At 47.5% G+C, this 17,267-nt stretch overlaps 1 protein-coding gene across 1 annotated transcript; it reads left to right on the forward strand.

The window, feature by feature from the left end:
• Positions 1 to 858: 858 nt before the first annotated feature.
• On the forward strand, positions 859 to 16,901 carry LOC135557921 (SNW domain-containing protein 1). Its single transcript, XM_064991638.1, has 13 exons — positions 859 to 926; positions 1,400 to 1,553; positions 1,781 to 1,942; positions 2,340 to 2,542; positions 3,771 to 3,875; positions 4,059 to 4,128; positions 8,345 to 8,410; positions 8,537 to 8,653; positions 8,869 to 9,013; positions 10,799 to 10,901; positions 11,963 to 12,080; positions 13,247 to 13,410; positions 15,960 to 16,901. Exons 1-13 carry the CDS (start codon positions 913 to 915, stop codon positions 16,150 to 16,152), a joined length of 1,614 nt encoding a protein of 537 aa, XP_064847710.1. The 5' UTR covers positions 859 to 912; the 3' UTR covers positions 16,153 to 16,901.
• Positions 16,902 to 17,267: the final 366 nt, after the last annotated feature.

The following is a 17,267-nucleotide window of genomic DNA, read 5'->3' on the forward strand; positions in this document are numbered from 1 at the left end:
AAAACACCTTATGGAACAGCGGGGACTGTGAAGCAACACAAACATTGGCACAGACACACACATATGACAACATACGCACTGTAAATACACATGGATTTAGGACAGTAGATATGTGGTAGTGATGGAGTAGCGGCCTGAGGACACATAGTGTGTTGTGAAATCTGTGAATGTATTGTAATGTTTTTTTTTTTTACATTTTATAAACTGCCTTAATTTTGCTGGACCCTGGGAAGAGTAGCTGCTGCTTCAGCAGGAACTAATGGGGATCCATAATAAATACAAACTCCTCTAGCTCCTGCTAAGCCCAGTCAGAGCTCTTCTCTGTCAAGCTTCCCCCTAATGTCAGGACAGGGGAGGTTTTTATATATGCACTTTTCCCACTTGCACTGACTTTGCTGATAACTACTTTGTTGGAGGAAAATGTACTTGTTAAAATTGTGATTTTGTGTTTATACAGGACCTCCTATCCCCACCTACAGTCAACATCATGTCAATGCGGAGCTACACGGAGCTATACCGTGACCTCCAGATGGTTACAAACTTTGGGTAGTGCACGGTGATGCAGTATCCACCACAAGACTCCGGAGGCTCCGCAATTGATTCACAACCCTACTACACTGTCTGATCAAGCATAAATAAGCTTTTTGTCACTCTAGATAAGTGGGTCTGCTAAATGACTAACATGTAAGAATGTCAATAGTTTTCATAGTCTTTTACTCGCCATTCTTTTTTCTAAGTATTTTTTTTATATATATCGTAAAAAAGTGAAATATGCGGGAGCATTCTCGATCGAGCACCTCACATGCTGGAAAGGAAGTCACATGTAGCTGCAATCTAATCTCGCGAGATTCTGAACATTGTGGCGTTACCTACGCATGACGTCAGTCTGTGCGAGCAAGGGTAGAGAAAAAAATGTCGCTTACGAGGTGAGTCGTGTGGCAAGGCCTTATTTATATTTTACTGAATGTACAACACCTTTAAATAATAAAATGGCATGTTAAGACATTATGTAAAGTTACTTACGTCTTACCCCCATATTATTTTTATGAAATCGATGTTTTGGTCGTTAGCATATAGTTAGCTAGGCTAACTCCTGGCCTAGTTGTCTAGCTAGCAAGCTAACTTTAGCTAACTGCTCTCTGGTGGTTTCTTGTCTTGGGTATTTGCTTGCGAGGTATTTGGTTTATCGGGGTCAGGTTTATTAGAAAATGTACGTTGGCGTTACAACACATGGTTGCGTTCGCAACTAGTGTCTCAACTTTCAAACTTGCACAGGCATCGTACGCGAACGTTAGCTAGCTTGCTAGCATTGTTTACAGTCGAGATATCTGAATTGCGTACATCCAATTTGATAGCGAAAGAAGATTAACAACTTTGTATTTTGTTTGTCTGCCTGCAGCTTTCTACCTGCGCCGACCCAGCTGTCTCAGGACCAGTTGGAGTCAGAGGAGAGAGCCCGGGCACAGAGGTCCCACTCCACCGCCCTGGTCTCCTCCCGCAGAGAACCCCCTCCTTACGGCTACAGGAAGAGTTGGGTGCCACGCTCTCTGGAGGTACTGATATTTACGCCATACCTAGTTTTATTAATTCAATGAGGCTGCGATTCTGTGTTACCTATGAGTTGTCTTAAAAGGGACTCCATGTGAATTGGAAGGGACAGTCAAAGCTCTCTGTCCAGAAAAAAGAGGTGATGTGAGACTTTTTCTCGGTTTGTGTTTGGCTCCCTTAGCTTCCTCTTAGTCTCTGTTTGTTTGACTCTCTGCCTTGTTTTGTGTTGTAGGACTTTGGAGATGGCGGTGCCTTCCCTGAGATCCACGTGGCCCAGTTCCCTCTGGAGATGGGCAGGAAGAAAAAGACATCCAATGCCCTGGCAGTTCAGGTGGATGCTGAGGGCAAGATCAAATACGATGCCATCGCCAGACAGGGACAGGGCAAGGACAAGGTAAGAATATGATTAAATATCCAGCTGGTCTGCTTGGTCTAGCTAGATTTACAACGCAGTTGGACGTACAATACTTTGTCGCAGACTCATCTGAGAATGTACAGTCCATTTTATTTGGATTTATGCTGTGAGCCTCCATCGTTGTTGTCCTATAGTTACCAAGTAAATAAAGCTGTGTCTTGCCCAGATCATGTGTTAAAATGTAGTTTGTTTTTGTCACGCTGCTATGTGTTTATCTTGGCCAGGTCGCAGTTGTAAATGAGAACTTGTTTTCAACTGGTCTACCTGGTTAAATAAAAACCAGAGGGGCCACCATTTGAATATTTGCCCCCATAGAGAACCAGTGTAGAGTTCAGTTTATGTATCTTCCGCTGTCTCCTCTGTTCGCCCTGTGCAGGTGATCTTCAGTAAGTACACAGACCTGCTTCCTAAGGAAGTGCTGAACGATGATGCTCCTGAGCTGCAGAAGCCTGACGAGGAGGCTGTCAAAGAGCTGACGGAGAAGACCCGCGATGCTCTGATGAAGCAGGTCTCCCAGAAGATCGCCGCAGCCATGCCTGTGAGGGCAGCAGACAAACAGGCCCCTGCACAGTACATCAGGTATGGTTGTTCTCTGATGCACTATTAGTGGCCATTTTATTAGGTTTGTACATCCAGTATTGGACCCCCCCCCCCCTTTGCCTCCAGAACAACCTGAATTCCCCAGGCAATGGAATCGACAAGGAGTGGCGTTCAAATGTTGCTCTGTTGGGATCAAGGGACCTAACGTGTGCCAGGAAAACATTCCCCACACCGCCACAACATTTATATTGGGGCGGCAGGTAGTCAGCCTAGTGGTTAGAGCGTTGGACTAGTAACTGAAAGGTTGCAAGATCGAATCCTGAGCTGACAAGGTAAAAATCTGCCGTTCTGCCCCTGAACAAGGCATTTAACCCACTGTTCCTAGGTCATCATTGAAAATAAGAATTTGTTCTTAACTGACATGCCTAGTTAAATAAAGGTAAAAACATTTTTTTTTTAAACATTTACAAAAATAAACACCAGCATGTACCGTTGACACCAAGCAGGATGGGGCCATGGACTCATGCTGCTTATTTCAAATCCTGACTGCCATCCGCATGACGCAACAGGAACGGGATTCGGCGAACCAGGCAATGTTTTTCCACAGTGTTGCCCACTGGAGCCGCTTCTTGTTGTTTTTAACTGATGTGGGCGTCTGCTGCTAGAGTCCATCTGTTACAGGGACCGATGAGTTGTGCTTTCCGAAATGCACTTCTGCGCTCTTACTGTTGTATTGCCCTGTTGTTTGTCTGTTTGTGTTCATTCTCCTTCGACCTCTCATCAACAAGCTGTTTTTGAGCCACCGGCAAGCTAACAACCTGCTGACTGCATGTTTTTTTTGTGTTTGTTGCACTGTTTTCTGTAAACCCTGGACACTGTCGTTAATGAAAAGCCCAGGATGCCGGCTGTTTCTGAGATAATGGATGTAGAGCTAACCATTTTTGTGATTGGGGGGGGGGGGTAATAAACTGGCCACTAAAACTGTACCTAATAAACTGGCCATTAAGTGTATATGATATAATTTTTTTAATTGTTTCTGCATTTCTGCCCTACAGAATAATATAATACTACAGAAAAGTACAATACAACAATTTTCAGACACGATTTAGAAATCATTGTGGTCTGATCATTTGCGTACTTCCATGCAACATGTAGCCTAGGCCTACATGTGTACAGTCCCCGTGAAACCTATCGTTTATTCCAAGTGTTTGTGTGGTTTATTGAAAGGGGCCTGTAGATGCTGATACCTTCTGTGTTATTCCTCCAGGTACACTCCTTCCCAGCAGGGTGTGGCCTTCAACTCCGGGGCCAAACAGAGGGTCATCCGTATGGTGGAGATGCAGAAGGACCCCATGGAGCCCCCACGCTTCAAGTAAGTACATTTACATCATGGCCCCTGTCTAAATGCTTGCTAAACTCTTTAACTGACATGCTTGTCAGTTTTATCATCTTGCTGGGGTAACTCGAGTCATGCATGTCCTTAAACAAAACGGATGCAGACTAGATGCCCACCCCCTTATTGTGTTAACTAAAATGACATGTTTGGTTGTTTCAGGATCAACAAGAAGATTCCTCGTGGTCCTCCCTCCCCTCCTGCACCAGTCATGCACTCTCCCAGCAGAAAGGTACTGTTGGGGTTCAGACAAGGGGTGTGACGTTTGAACGAATTTGGAATCGTTAACGTTTCGGGAAAATAATCCCTTACTGAAAACCCTTTTTATTTATTTATTTAGATTAAAATCCTAGTGCAGTTATCACCAAACTGTCACTAACAGGTCCTGGTCATTATAAAGGCACAACGTGTGGGGCGCTTTAAATATATAACGCAGAAATACTGTAGGTAGGCAATATGCATCTTTCAAATGATTTGCTACGGCTCTGAAGCGCCCCACGCGTCACCGTCATTAACAGGTGGAAAAATGGCAGATCGTGAGACAAAGAAGCGAAGACCTGTATGGCAATACTTTGAGAAGGTGATCAGATGCAAACTTTGCCAAGTGGAATTGAGCTACAGTGGCAGAACAGGTGCTGGAAGGGAGGCAGTGTGAGACCCAACCCGTTGCTGGAAGGGAGGCAGTGTGAGACCCAACCCGTTGCTGGAAGGGAGGCAGTGTGAGACACAACCCGTTGCTGGAAGGGAGGCAGCGTGAGACCCAACCCGTTGCTGGAGGGGAGGCAGTGTGAGACCCAACCCGTTGCTGGAAGGGAGGCAGCGTGAGACCCAACCCGTTGCTGGAGGGGAGGCAGTGTGAGACCCAACCCGTTGCTGGCAGAACATGTGCTGGAAGGGAGGCAGTGTGAGACCCAACCCGTTGCTGGCAGAACATGTGCTGGAAGGGAGGCAGTGTGAGACCCAACCCGTTGCTGGCAGAACAGGTGCTGGAAGGGAGGCAGTGTGAGACACAACCCGTTGCTGGAAGGGAGGCAGTGTGAGACCCAACCCGTTGCTGGAAGGGAGGCAGTGTGAGACACAACCCGTTGCTGGAAGGGAGGCAGTGTGAGACACAACCCGTTGCTGGAAGGGAGGCAGTGTGAGACACAACCCGTTGCTGGAAGGGAGGCAGTGTGAGACACAACCCGTTGCTGGAAGGGAGGCAGTGTGAGACACAACCCGTTGCTGGAAGGGAGGCAGTGTGAGACCCAACCCGTTGCTGGAAGGGAGGCAGTGTGAGACACAACCCGTTGCTGGAAGGGAGGCAGCGTGAGACCCAACCCGTTGCTGGAGGGGAGGCAGTGTGAGACCCAACCCGTTGCTGGAAGGGAGGCAGCGTGAGACCCAACCCGTTGCTGGAGGGGAGGCAGTGTGAGACCCAACCCGTTGCTGGCAGAACATGTGCTGGAAGGGAGGCAGTGTGAGACCCAACCCGTTGCTGGCAGAACATGTGCTGGAAGGGAGGCAGTGTGAGACCCAACCCGTTGCTGGCAGAACAGGTGCTGGAAGGGAGGCAGTGTGAGACACAACCCGTTGCTGGAAGGGAGGCAGTGTGAGACACAACCCGTTGCTGGCAGAACAGGTGCTGAATGGGATACCATCGTTACTGAGTGGGTGGTGGACAGCATTAATACCATGGTTACTGAGTGGGTGGTGGACAGCATTAATACCATCGTTACTGAGTGGGTGGTGGACAGCAGTAATACCATGGTTACTGAGTGGGTGGTGGACAGCAGTAATACCATGGTTACTGAGTGGGTGGTGGACAGCAGTAATACCATCGTTACTGAGTGGGTGGTGGACAGCAGTAATACCATTAATACCATCGTTACTGAGTGGGTGGTGGACAGCAGTAATGCCATCGTTACTGAGTGGGTGGTGGACAGCAGTAATGCCATCGTTACTGAGTGGGTGGTGGACAGCAGTAATGCCATCGTTATTGAGTGGGTGGTGGACAGCATTAATACCATCGTTACTGAGTGGGTGGTGGACAGCAGTAATGCCATCGTTACTGAGTGGGTGGTGGACAGCAGTAATGCCATCGTTACTGAGTGGGTGGTGGACAGCAGTAATGCCATCGTTATTGAGTGGGTGGTGGACAGCATTAATACCATCGTTACTGAGTGGGTGGTGGACAGCAGTAATGCCATCGTTATTGAGTGGGTGGTGGACAGCATTAATACCATCGTTACTGAGTGGGTGGTGGACAGCATTAATACCATCGTTACTGAGTGGGTGGTACACAGCATTAATACCATCGTTACTGAGTGGGTGGTGGACAGCATTAATACCATCGTTACTGAGTGGGTGGTACACAGCATTAATACCATCGTTATTGAGTGGGTGGTGGACAGCAGTAATGCCATCGTTATTGAGTGGGTGGTGGACAGCAGTAATGCCATCGTTACTGAGTGGGTGGTGGACAGCAGTAATGCCATCGTTATTGAGTGGGTGGTGGACAGCAGTAATGCCATCGTTACTGAGTGGGTGGTGGACAGCATTAATACCATCGTTACTGAGTGGGTGGTGGACAGCATTAATACCATCGTTACTGAGTGGGTGGTGGACAGCATTAATACCATCGTTACTGAGTGGGTGGTGGACAGCATTAATACCATCGTTACTGAGTGGGTGGTGGACAGCATTAATACCATCGTTACTGAGTGGGTGGGGGGACAGTGGTAAGGTGGGTGCTGTCTAGCTGGTTGGTGACCATGACTTCGGTACATTGAACTGAGTACCGCCTAGTGGTGGTTCGACGGACCTTATCTGAATTTTGAATTCACGTCATTTTATGAAGATAATAAAAGGAAGTTGAATGAGAGAGAAAAGGGGCATTTGAAATGTTTTGTTTAAAAAAAAAAAAATGAAAATATTGTCACGTCCCTCGTTCAGACCATAGGGGTTCAGACAGATACATGCATCTCAAGGTTTAGGCAAAGTTACTACAGTTCTGTTTTGAGCACTTTAATTCTGTTTTAAAAGTATCGGGTCAGCGTAATACATCATTGTGACTTTCTCCCTCTAGCTGTGTAAATGGGTTCACCTGGAACCTCCTCCCTCTAGCTGTGTAAATGGGTTCACCTGGAACCTCCTCCCTCTAGCTGTGTAAATGGGTTCACCTGGAACCTCCTCCCTCTAGCTGTGTAAATGGGTTCACCTGGAACCTCCTCCCTCTAGCTGTGTAAATGGGTTCATCTGGAACCTCCTCCCTCTAGCTGTGTAAATGGGTTCACCTGGAACCTCCTCCCTCTAGCTGTGTAAATGGGTTCATCTGGAACCTCCTCCCTCTAGCTGTGTAAATGGGTTCATCTGGAACCTTCTCCCTCTAGCTGTGTAAATGGGTTCATCTGGAACCTCCTCCCTCTAGCTGTGTAAATGGGTTCACCTGGAACCTCCTCCCTCTAGCTGTGTAAATGGGTTCACCTGGAACCTCCTCCCTCTAGCTGTGTAAATGGGTTCACCTGGAACCTCCTCCCTCTAGCTGTGTAAATGGGTTCATCTGGAACCTCCTCCCTCTAGCTGTGTAAATGGGTTCATCTGGAACCTCCTCCCTCTAGCTGTGTAAATGGGTTCATCTGGAACCTTCTCCCTCTAGCTGTGTAAATGGGTTCATCTGGAACCTCCTCCCTCTAGCTGTGTAAATGGGTTCACCTGGAACCTTCTCCCTCTAGCTGTGTAAATGGGTTCATCTGGAACCTCCTCCCTCTAGCTGTGTAAATGGGTTCATCTGGAACCTCCTCCCTCTAGCTGTGTAAATGGGTTCACCTGGAACCTCCTCCCTCTAGCTGTGTAAATGGGTTCACCTGGAACCTCCTCCGTCTAGCTGTGTAAATGGGTTCACCTGGAACCTCCTCCCTCTAGCTGTGTAAATGGGTTCATCTGGAACCTCCTCCCTCTAGCTGTGTAAATGGGTTCACCTGGAACCTCCTCCCTCTAGCTGTGTAAATGGGTTCATCTGGAACCTCCTCCCTCTAGCTGTGTAAATGGGTTCATCTGGAACCTCCTCCCTCTAGCTGTGTAAATGGGTTCACCTGGAACCTCCTCCCTCTAGCTGTGTAAATGGGTTCACCTGGAACCTCCTCCCTCTAGCTGTGTAAATGGGTTCACCTGGAACCTCCTCCCTCTAGCTGTGTAAATGGGTTCACCTGGAACCTCCTCCCTCTAGCTGTGTAAATGGGTTCATCTGGAACCTCCTCCCTCTAGCTGTGTAAATGGGTTCACCTGGAACCTCCTCCCTCTAGCTGTGTAAATGGGTTCATCTGGAACCTCCTCCCTCTAGCTGTGTAAATGGGTTCATCTGGAACCTCCTCCCTCTAGCTGTGTAAATGGGTTCACCTGGAACCTCCTCCCTCTAGCTGTGTAAATGTTGGACAAAGACGTGACGTGTTTTCTCTGTATCCTTTCAGATGACTGTCAAGGAGCAACAGGAGTGGAAGATTCCCCCCTGTATTTCAAACTGGAAGAACGCAAAGGTACTGACTCTCCCTCTGCTTCCGCCCTCTGGAGGCACCGGGTGAATTGATGAGACATTTATCTTTGGTGCCCGGAGCGATAGCGTTGGAAGCCCATCTCCTGCGTTCTGTGATTGGTCTCCCTAGGGTTACACCATCCCACTGGACAAGCGTCTGGCTGCAGACGGTAGAGGACTGCAGACCGTTCACATCAACGAGAACTTTGCCAAACTGGCCGAGGCGCTCTACATTGCTGACAGAAAGGTAAACAGTCTGTGGGTTTGGATCTTGGTGTTCGTCCGGTGCCGTAGCAACTTCTCAGAGCCTCTCTGAAATAATGTTTTGGTTGTGAATGGTCTTCTTTTTGTCCATTTCAAATCCAACTACAGTTCTGTGTGATATGGATTTCCGGGTGATTCTGTCGCCATGAAAATAGTATTGTGTTCTCTCTTTGTGTTCTCTCTCTCTGTTGTGTTTAGGCCAGAGAGGCTGTGGAGATGAGAGCCCAGGTGGAGAAGAAGATGGCCCAGAAAGAGAAGGAGAAGAAGGAGGAGAAGCTCAGAGAACTGGCTCAGATGGCCCGAGACCGCAGGGCAGGGATCAAAGGTCACGGAGGGGACAAAGGTCAGTTCCTGTTTTAATTCTACCCTAACCACAGATCTAGGATCAGATCATCTGTTTATGATTTCGTGTTTTCCTGTACAAGGACTGCCAATGTGAAGAGTTGCAAAGTATCAAAGTTTTGGTTATCATGGTCACAAATCCCTAATAAGTACATTTGAAATTAAATATACTGACGGTGTTTAACCAAATGCAGCATTTAGAAACACTTTCTGAGTCTTGACCAAGTAGCTTTGTGCATGCAGAGGGAGGACTAGACTCAGCTGTCGTTTATGAGTGAGCCTCCTGGTAACCCCCTTGTTCCCTCTCTCCCCCTGCACTGTCCCTCTCTCATTCCCTGTTTCTTCTCCCTCACTCCCTCTGCACTGTCCCTCTCTCCATTCCCTGTTTCTTCTCCCTCTCTCATTCCCTGTTTCTTCTCCCTCTCTCCCTCTGCACTGTCCCTCTCTCCATTCCCTGTTTCTTCTCCCTCTCTCCCTCTGCACTGTCCCTCTCTCCATTCCCTGTTTCTTCTCCCTCTCTCATTCCCTGTTTCTTCTCCCTCTCTCTCATTCCCTGTTTCTTCTCCCTCTCTCCATTCCCTGTTTCTTCTCCCTCTCTCATTCCCTGTTTCTTCTCCCTCTCTCCCTCTGCACTGTCCCTCTCTCCATTCCCTGTTTCTTCTCCCTCTCTCCCTCTGCACTGTCCCTCTCTCCATTCCCTGTTTCTTCTCCCTCTCTCATTCCCTGTTTCTTCTCCCTCTCTCCATTCCCTGTTTCTTCTCCCTCTCTCATTCCCTGTTTCTTCTCCCTCTCTCCATTCCCTGTTTCTTCTCCCTCTCTCATTCCCTGTTTCTTCTCCCTCTCTCCCTCTGCACTGTCCCTCTCTCCATTCCCTGTTTCTTCTCCCTCTCTCATTCCCTGTTTCTTCTCCCTCTCTCTCATTCCCTGTTTCTTCTCCCTCTCTCCATTCCCTGTTTCTTCTCCCTCTCTCCCTCTGCACTGTCTCACTCTCTCATTCCCTGTTTCTTCTCCCTCTCTCCCTCTGCACTGTCCCTCTCTCCATTCCCTGTTTCTTCTCCCTCTCTCATTCCCTGTTTCTTCTCCCTCTCTCCATTCCCTGTTTCTTCTCCCTCTCTCATTCCCTGTTTCTTCTCCCTCTCTCCATTCCCTGTTTCTTCTCCCTCTCTCATTCCCTGTTTCTTCTCCCTCTCTCCCTCTGCACTGTCCCTCTCTCCATTCCCTGTTTCTTCTCCCTCTCTCATTCCCTGTTTCTTCTCCCTCTCTCCCTCTGCACTGTCCCTCTCTCCATTCCCTGTTTCTTCTCCCTCTCTCATTCCCTGTTTCTTCTCCCTCTCTCCATTCCCTGTTTCTTCTCCCTCTCTCCCTCTGCACTGTCCCTCTCTCTCATTCCCTGTTTCTTCTCCCTCTCTCCCTCTGCACTGTCCCACTCTCATTCCCTGTTTCTTCTCCCTCTCTACATTCCCTGTTTCTTCTCCCTCTCTCCCTCTGCACTGTCCCACTCTCTCATTCCCTGTTTCTTCTCCCTCTCTCCATTCCCTGTTTCTTCTCCCTCTCTCCCTCTGCACTGTCCCTCTCTCTCATTCCCTGTTTCTTCTCCCTCTCTCCCTCTGCACTGTCCCTCTCTCTCATTCCCTGTTTCTTCTCCCTCTCTCCATTCCCTGTTTCTTCTCCCTCACTCCCTCTGCACTGTCTCACTCTCTCATTCCCTGTTTCGCCTCACTCTCTCAATCCCCTGTTCCTTGTCCATCTGTATTTCTCTCTCCTCCCTCGGTCTCTCCTGTGGCAGGTGGAGAGGACGGTGAGGCCAGAGAGCGTGACGAGATCCGTCATGACAGGAGGAAAGAGAGACAGCACGACAGGAACATCTCTAGAGCTGCCCCTGATAAGAGGTACAATCATTTTTAACAACGCAACACATACACACGCCATTACTCCAGTCACACGCCATTACTCCAGTCACACGCCATTACTCCAGTCACACGCCATTACATACACCCACCATTGCTCCAGTCACTCACCATTACATACACACAACATTGCTCCAGTCACACACCATTACTCCAGTCACACACCATTACTCCAGTCACACACCATTACTCCAATCACACACCATTACTCCAGTCACACACCATTACTCCAGTCACACACCATTGCTCCAGTCACTCACCATTACATACACACAACATTGCTCCAGTCACTCACCATTACATAAACACACCATTACTCCAGTCACACACCATTACTCCAGTCACACACCATTGCTCCAGTCACTCACAATTACATACACACAACATTGCTCCAGTCACTCACCATTACATACACACACCATTACTCCAGTCACACACCATTACTCCAGTCACACACCATTACTCCAGTCACACACCATTACTCCAGTCACACACCATTACTCCAGTCACACACCATTACTCCAGTCACACACCATTGCTCCAGTCACTCACCATTACATACACACAACATTGCTCCAGTCACACACCATTACTCCAGTCACACACCATTACTCCAGTCACACACCCGACACACTGACTTTACACACACAGCGGAATCATTCATGGTGTGTAAGAAACGTTGAATGAATGCAGCTCACCACAGCAGCACCCAGCCCTGACCCCTTGTCTGTCTGCTACGACTGCAGGGAGACAACGAGGGGGGGACACCAACAGCGACTATTTAACCTTGCCGGCGCTTCTGCTGGACGTGATTATCTGCAGATTTGTAGAGATTGGGAATGATAAAGTTGTGGGACCGTAATGTGCCCTGGTGTTATAGTGTGTGTGGTTTGGAGCAGAGACTAATTCCACACAAAGCTACAGAGGTTGGGTGCGCTAGGTTTTAGCTCGCCCGTTACCTTCCATTGTAGTACTTTTAAATGAATGTCTCCTGTTTGTCTCCTTCTTCCTCAACTGTCTGTCTGGTGTGTTTCCATCGTCAGGTCGAAGCTGCAGAGAGACCAGGACAGAGATGTCAGTGAGCTGATCGCTCTGGGACAGCCCAACCCTAGAGCCTCCAACGAGGCTCAGTACGACCAGAGACTGTTTAACCAGAGCAAGGTGAGATGGAGCGCACACACACTAGTGATGCGCAGGTCGACCCATAGCCTTCCGTCCCCACGGTTATATATTGTGTGGCTGAAGGAAGGTAGAATGAAGACAATACCGTAACAAATTCATTCATCTATAATTATTATATCTATAGGCTACATGGAGGTTTTTCTTTCATTATTTTAGTCTGTCTGGCGTTAGAGTGTAATCCTAGGCTTTAGGGCCTAACTAATGCTTTTGGGAACGGGCAGAAAAAGCTTGTGTCGAACCACAGAGGGGAAAAAAACAATATTTGAGTTGTATTCAATAAGAGGAAACTGTGAAATGGAGAGTTGTAAATAAAGAGAGGAGAGGTGCAGAAAAGTAATGTTTGTGAAACATTAGGTGAAGTGGTAACACAGGATGATGGCAGTGCTGGCTAGGTTATAACTAGGTTATGTTAACGTTATGGCTAGGTTATAACTAGGTTATGTGTGAGGATTGTGAGGCGCTATACAAATTAGACAGTCACCAGATGGGCACTTCGAACAGGCCTGTGACACATCACGAGAACTGTAGCCTACTGTTCAGATGGGTTGATTAGAAACTGAAAACTGGACACTGACTGTAGCTCTGTAAACTCTCACATAGCCTCAACATCAACTCCTGCTGAATAAGCATTTCTTGCAGTGAAATGATACACCAAATGGGCTGCATTTTGACTGGGGAACAGGATGGAGAAATATGATTTACTTCTTTCGGCATTCTTGAGAAAAAGTGAATGTGCAGTTAGGGACCGTCTGTAAAAGTTGACCTTTATCAATATATAATAATAATATATATAATAATATATCCCATTTAGCAGACGCTTTTGTCCAAAGCGACTTACAAGTCGGCTGGGGCCACTACTTTTACATATGGGTGGCCCTAGCGGGAATCGAACCCACGACGCTTGGCGTTGCAAGTGCCATGCTCTACCGACTGAGCCACACAGGACCCAGCATCATTTATCAGCATCATAAAAGCTGTTTTAGTAGTTAAACCACTTAAAATATGGATCCAAGCGGAACTGAAATTTTATCATAAACAAGTTGGGTTGTTGTCACTGGTTTTTATTTCCTTACAGCCGGTCAAACTAATTTAGTTTGGACATTTTGCACAGAAAATCTTCCATGCTCTTTTATGACTCCCCCCAGGGTATGGACAGTGGTTTTGCCGGTGGGGAGGATGAGATGTACAACGTGTACGACCAGCCGTTCAGGAGAGGCAGCGATATGGCCCAGAACATCTACAGGCCCACCAAGAGCTCTGACAAGGACATGTATGGAGACGACCTGGACACGCTCATGCAGAGCAGCAAGTACGCAAGGCCATCTGTTATCCTTCTGTATTGATGATATACTGTTAGCCGGAAGGTTAAGAATTTGTCCTTAACTGACTTGCCTAGTTAAATAAATAAAAAATAAATATATATATATTTTTTATTTAACTAGGCAAGTCAGTTAAGGACAAATTCTTATTTTCAATAATGACGGTCTAGGAACAGCGGGTTAACTGCCTTGTTCAGGGGGCAGAACGACAGATTTGTACCTTGTCAGCTCGGGGGTTTGAACTTGCAACCTTCCGGTTACTAGTCCAACGCTCTAACCACTAGGCTACCCTGCCGCCCCATATATACACACACATATGTACAAGGACATGTCTTCAAATGACTTGGACATCTAGCTGGGCGATATGGCCAAAAATCCATATCGCGGTAAATGACCTGAATTGACGAGGTAACGATAAATAGAACGATAAGTTTAACATTGAGGTTTTATTAGATCCACATTAGCCGACACATTGGTGACAGCTCGTGTTACTGGAGTCCAGCACCATAACCTAACAGACATTACAGACTAAATACAATTAAAAACATCAACATGTCATGTGTTTGTGCATCTTTCAGTTCCACACACATGTCAGTACAGACACACAACCAGTAGGTCACGTGTCAGTACAGACACACAACCAGTAGGTCACGTGTCAGTACAGACACACAACCAGTAGGTCACGTGTCAGTACAGACACACAACCAGTAGGTCACGTGTCAGTACAGACACACAACCAGTAGGTCACGTGTCAGTACAGACACACAACCAGTAGGTCACGTGTCAGTACAGACACACAACCAGTAGGTCACGTGGGGGAGAGGAATTGTGCCGTGGGGTGTTGCTTTATTTGTTTTTTTGAAACCAGGTTTGCTGTTTATTTGTGCTACATAAGATGGACTCATGGCTCTGTGTAACACTGTATGTTTCCTTGAATTTGTTCTGGACCTGGGGACTGTTGGTGGCATGTCTGGTGGGGTGTGTGTCAGCGCTGTTGATGAATGCAAACCATTTGGAATTTCCAACACATTAATGTTTCTTATAAAAATATGTGATGCAGTCGGCCTCTCCTCAAGTCCAAGCCAGGAGAGACCGGCCTCTCCAAGTCCAAGCCAGGAGAGACCGGCCTCTCCTCAAGTCCAAGCCAGGAGAGACCGGCCTCTCCTCAAGTCCAAGCCAGGAGAGACCGGCCTCTCCTCAAGTCCAAGCCAGGAGAGACCGGCCTCTCCTCAAGTCCAAGCCAGGAGAGACCGGCCTCTCCTCAAGTCCAAGCCAGGAGAGACCGGCCTCTCCTCAAGTCCAAGCCAGGAGAGACCGGCCTCTCCTCAAGTCCAAGCCAGGAGAGGCCGGCCTCTCCTCAAGTCCAAGCCAGGAGAGGCCGGCCTCTCCTCAAGTCCAAGCCAGGAGAGGCCGGCCTCTCCTCAAGTCCAAGCCAGGAGAGGCCGGCCTCTCCTCAAGTCCAAGCCAGGAGAGGCCGGCCTCTCCTCAAGTCCAAGCCAGGAGAGGCCGGCCTCTCCTCAAGTCCAAGCCAGGAGAGACCGGCCTCTCCTCAAGTCCAAGCCAGGAGAGACCGGCCTCTCCTCAAGTCCAAGCCAGGAGAGACCGGCCTCTCCTCAAGTCCAAGCCAGGAGAGACCGGCCTCTCCTCAAGTCCAAGCCAGGAGAGACCGGCCTCTCCTCAAGTCCAAGCCAGGAGAGACCGGCCTCTCCTCAAGTCCAAGCCAGGAGAGACCGGCCTCTCCTCAAGTCCAAGCCAGGAGAGACCGGCTGCATAGTATTTCTATCAGCCCTCTGGTTACAATGAAGAGCAAAACGTGTCGGGGAAGTTGCTGCTTTCTCTGGGAGAGACGTATGGAGAGAGACACAGTCCACTGCTGATAGATAAACACACTGCCAGAACGCTCCAGTCTGTAGGTACTATAGTGATCTTTCCCTAAGTGGAGTGTGCAGTTCTTACCGGAGGTGGACCGTATAGTGTGTATACCAGAGCAGAATGTCTGTAGTTCATCTGCAGAATCCCTACCCTGATGTCCACAGCGTCTCCTCAGACAGTCTACCTCAGTTTCACTGGCTGCTTTATGTGATTGGTTTCTTTACTGGGCTACAGATAACAGGTCACTTTAACAGGGACTGATGGTGGAATGTGATACTAGCTATAGGTTGATAAACCCTATGGAACAGTCTATCAGAGGTAAATTCAACCTGCCCTTATTATGTTTGAAATATGGAGACATTAGACCTTTGAAAGTTAAATGGAAAACACTTCAAAGGATGAATTGTTTAATGCATTTATTCAGCACTGCACTTCATATGGGTCATACCAAGTCTGTCCTCTGTACCTACCAGAATTTAACAACCAACCATGTTTGAGGAATGTTTTTGAGTGAACACTATCTATTTCCAAATGATTCAACTTCCCTTACCTCTGTCCCCTCCCGTCTACACCCCAGGGTTGTAGGGAACTAAAGGACCTTATAATCCTTCTCGACGGGAGCACTTATTTTGTCCAGCACTAATGCAACTGATTCCTCCCCTTCCAGGTTTGTTCCGGACCGCGAGTTCTCTGGTACGGACCACGGTCCTCGTCGTGACGGCCCTGTCCAGTTTGAGGAGGATCCGTTCGGTCTGGACAAGTTTTTAGAGGAGGCGAAGCAACACGGCGGCTCCAAGAGACCCTCCACCAGTAGAGGATCCAAGGACTACGACCACGACAAGAAACGCAGGAAGGAGTGAGAGGACGGAGCAAGAGACCCAGTCTGGTGGGATGGGAGGGTAGCGTTCAGTAGGCACAAAAATGGCTGCGACTGTTTTTGAAACAAGTTTCCACCTGAGACGACAAGTCTGATAGTGGGGGACGGAAGGGTAGCGTTCATTTGGCACAAAATCTCCAAAAAACATTTGAAAAGTAGGAGTTGCCATTTTAGCGTGTTTTAGTTAATTTTCCTTTGTTTTAAACTTTGACACAGTGTTCTGCTTTTGTGCCCACTGAATGCGACCCAGGGTTTTGGGGGGGGGGGGGGGGGTCAGGGCCTTGGCTGGGACAGTATAGGCATCCGTTTGTCTCGTCTGTTGTTTGGCTGAAACCCCAAGGAACCAGCAGGGATTGTTCTTCACATCTATGTTGATGATGACCTTTTTTTTTCTATTTTCTTTACACCATCCCTTAATCTTTACATGGAACAGAGTCTCTCGCCTGTAAAGTGTTTTTAAAGTAAAGCCCCCTAGTTGTATTAAGCAATGTTATTATGACTTGTTTTGTTAAATTATCTTTGATCTAGCAGCATTCCTGTGATTTGAGTTTGAATTCCGATCTTAAGTGATCTAGTCTATTGTATCTTGATAATAATTACACAAACTCTGTTACGGCCGGGATAGTGTAACCCTACTCTGTCAACACTGAATACACGTTAACTAGTGGATTGAACGTGTCTCGTATTTTTTTTTAGGTTTGTGCTAATAAACATGAAACCAGTGTGATTCTACAGTGCTATCCAATTTTATTTGTCACATGCTTTGTAAAACCACAGGTGTAGACTAACAGTGAAATGCTTACTTACAGACCCTTCTCAACAATGTAGAAGAAAATATTTAAAGATTTAATAACACAATGAATAAATACACAGGGTACCAGTGCTGAGTCAATGTGCAGGGGTACGAAGTAATGGAGGTAGATACAGTGCCTTGAAAAGTATTTGTTTGTTGTCGTTTTTCCTATTTTTGTTGCATTACAACCTAATTTAAACAGATTTTTATTTGGATTTAATGTATTGGACATACACAAAATAGTCCAAATTGGTGAAGTAAAATGAAAATTACTTGTTTAAAAAAAAAAATTAATGGAGAAGTGG

The sequence above is a fragment of the Oncorhynchus masou genome, chromosome 16, assembly GCF_036934945.1.
Source record: "Oncorhynchus masou masou isolate Uvic2021 chromosome 16, UVic_Omas_1.1, whole genome shotgun sequence".
Classification (NCBI taxonomy): domain Eukaryota; kingdom Metazoa; phylum Chordata; class Actinopteri; order Salmoniformes; family Salmonidae; genus Oncorhynchus; species Oncorhynchus masou.

Excerpts from the sequence above, each read along its gene's own strand:
- LOC135557921 (XM_064991638.1), top strand. Across the intron at positions 10,902-11,962 it reads AGAGCTGCCCCTGATAAGAG|GTCGAAGCTGCAGAGAGACC; the intron begins GTACAATCATTT and ends TTCCATCGTCAG. Across the intron at positions 13,411-15,959 it reads ACGCTCATGCAGAGCAGCAA|GTTTGTTCCGGACCGCGAGT; the intron begins GTACGCAAGGCC and ends CTCCCCTTCCAG.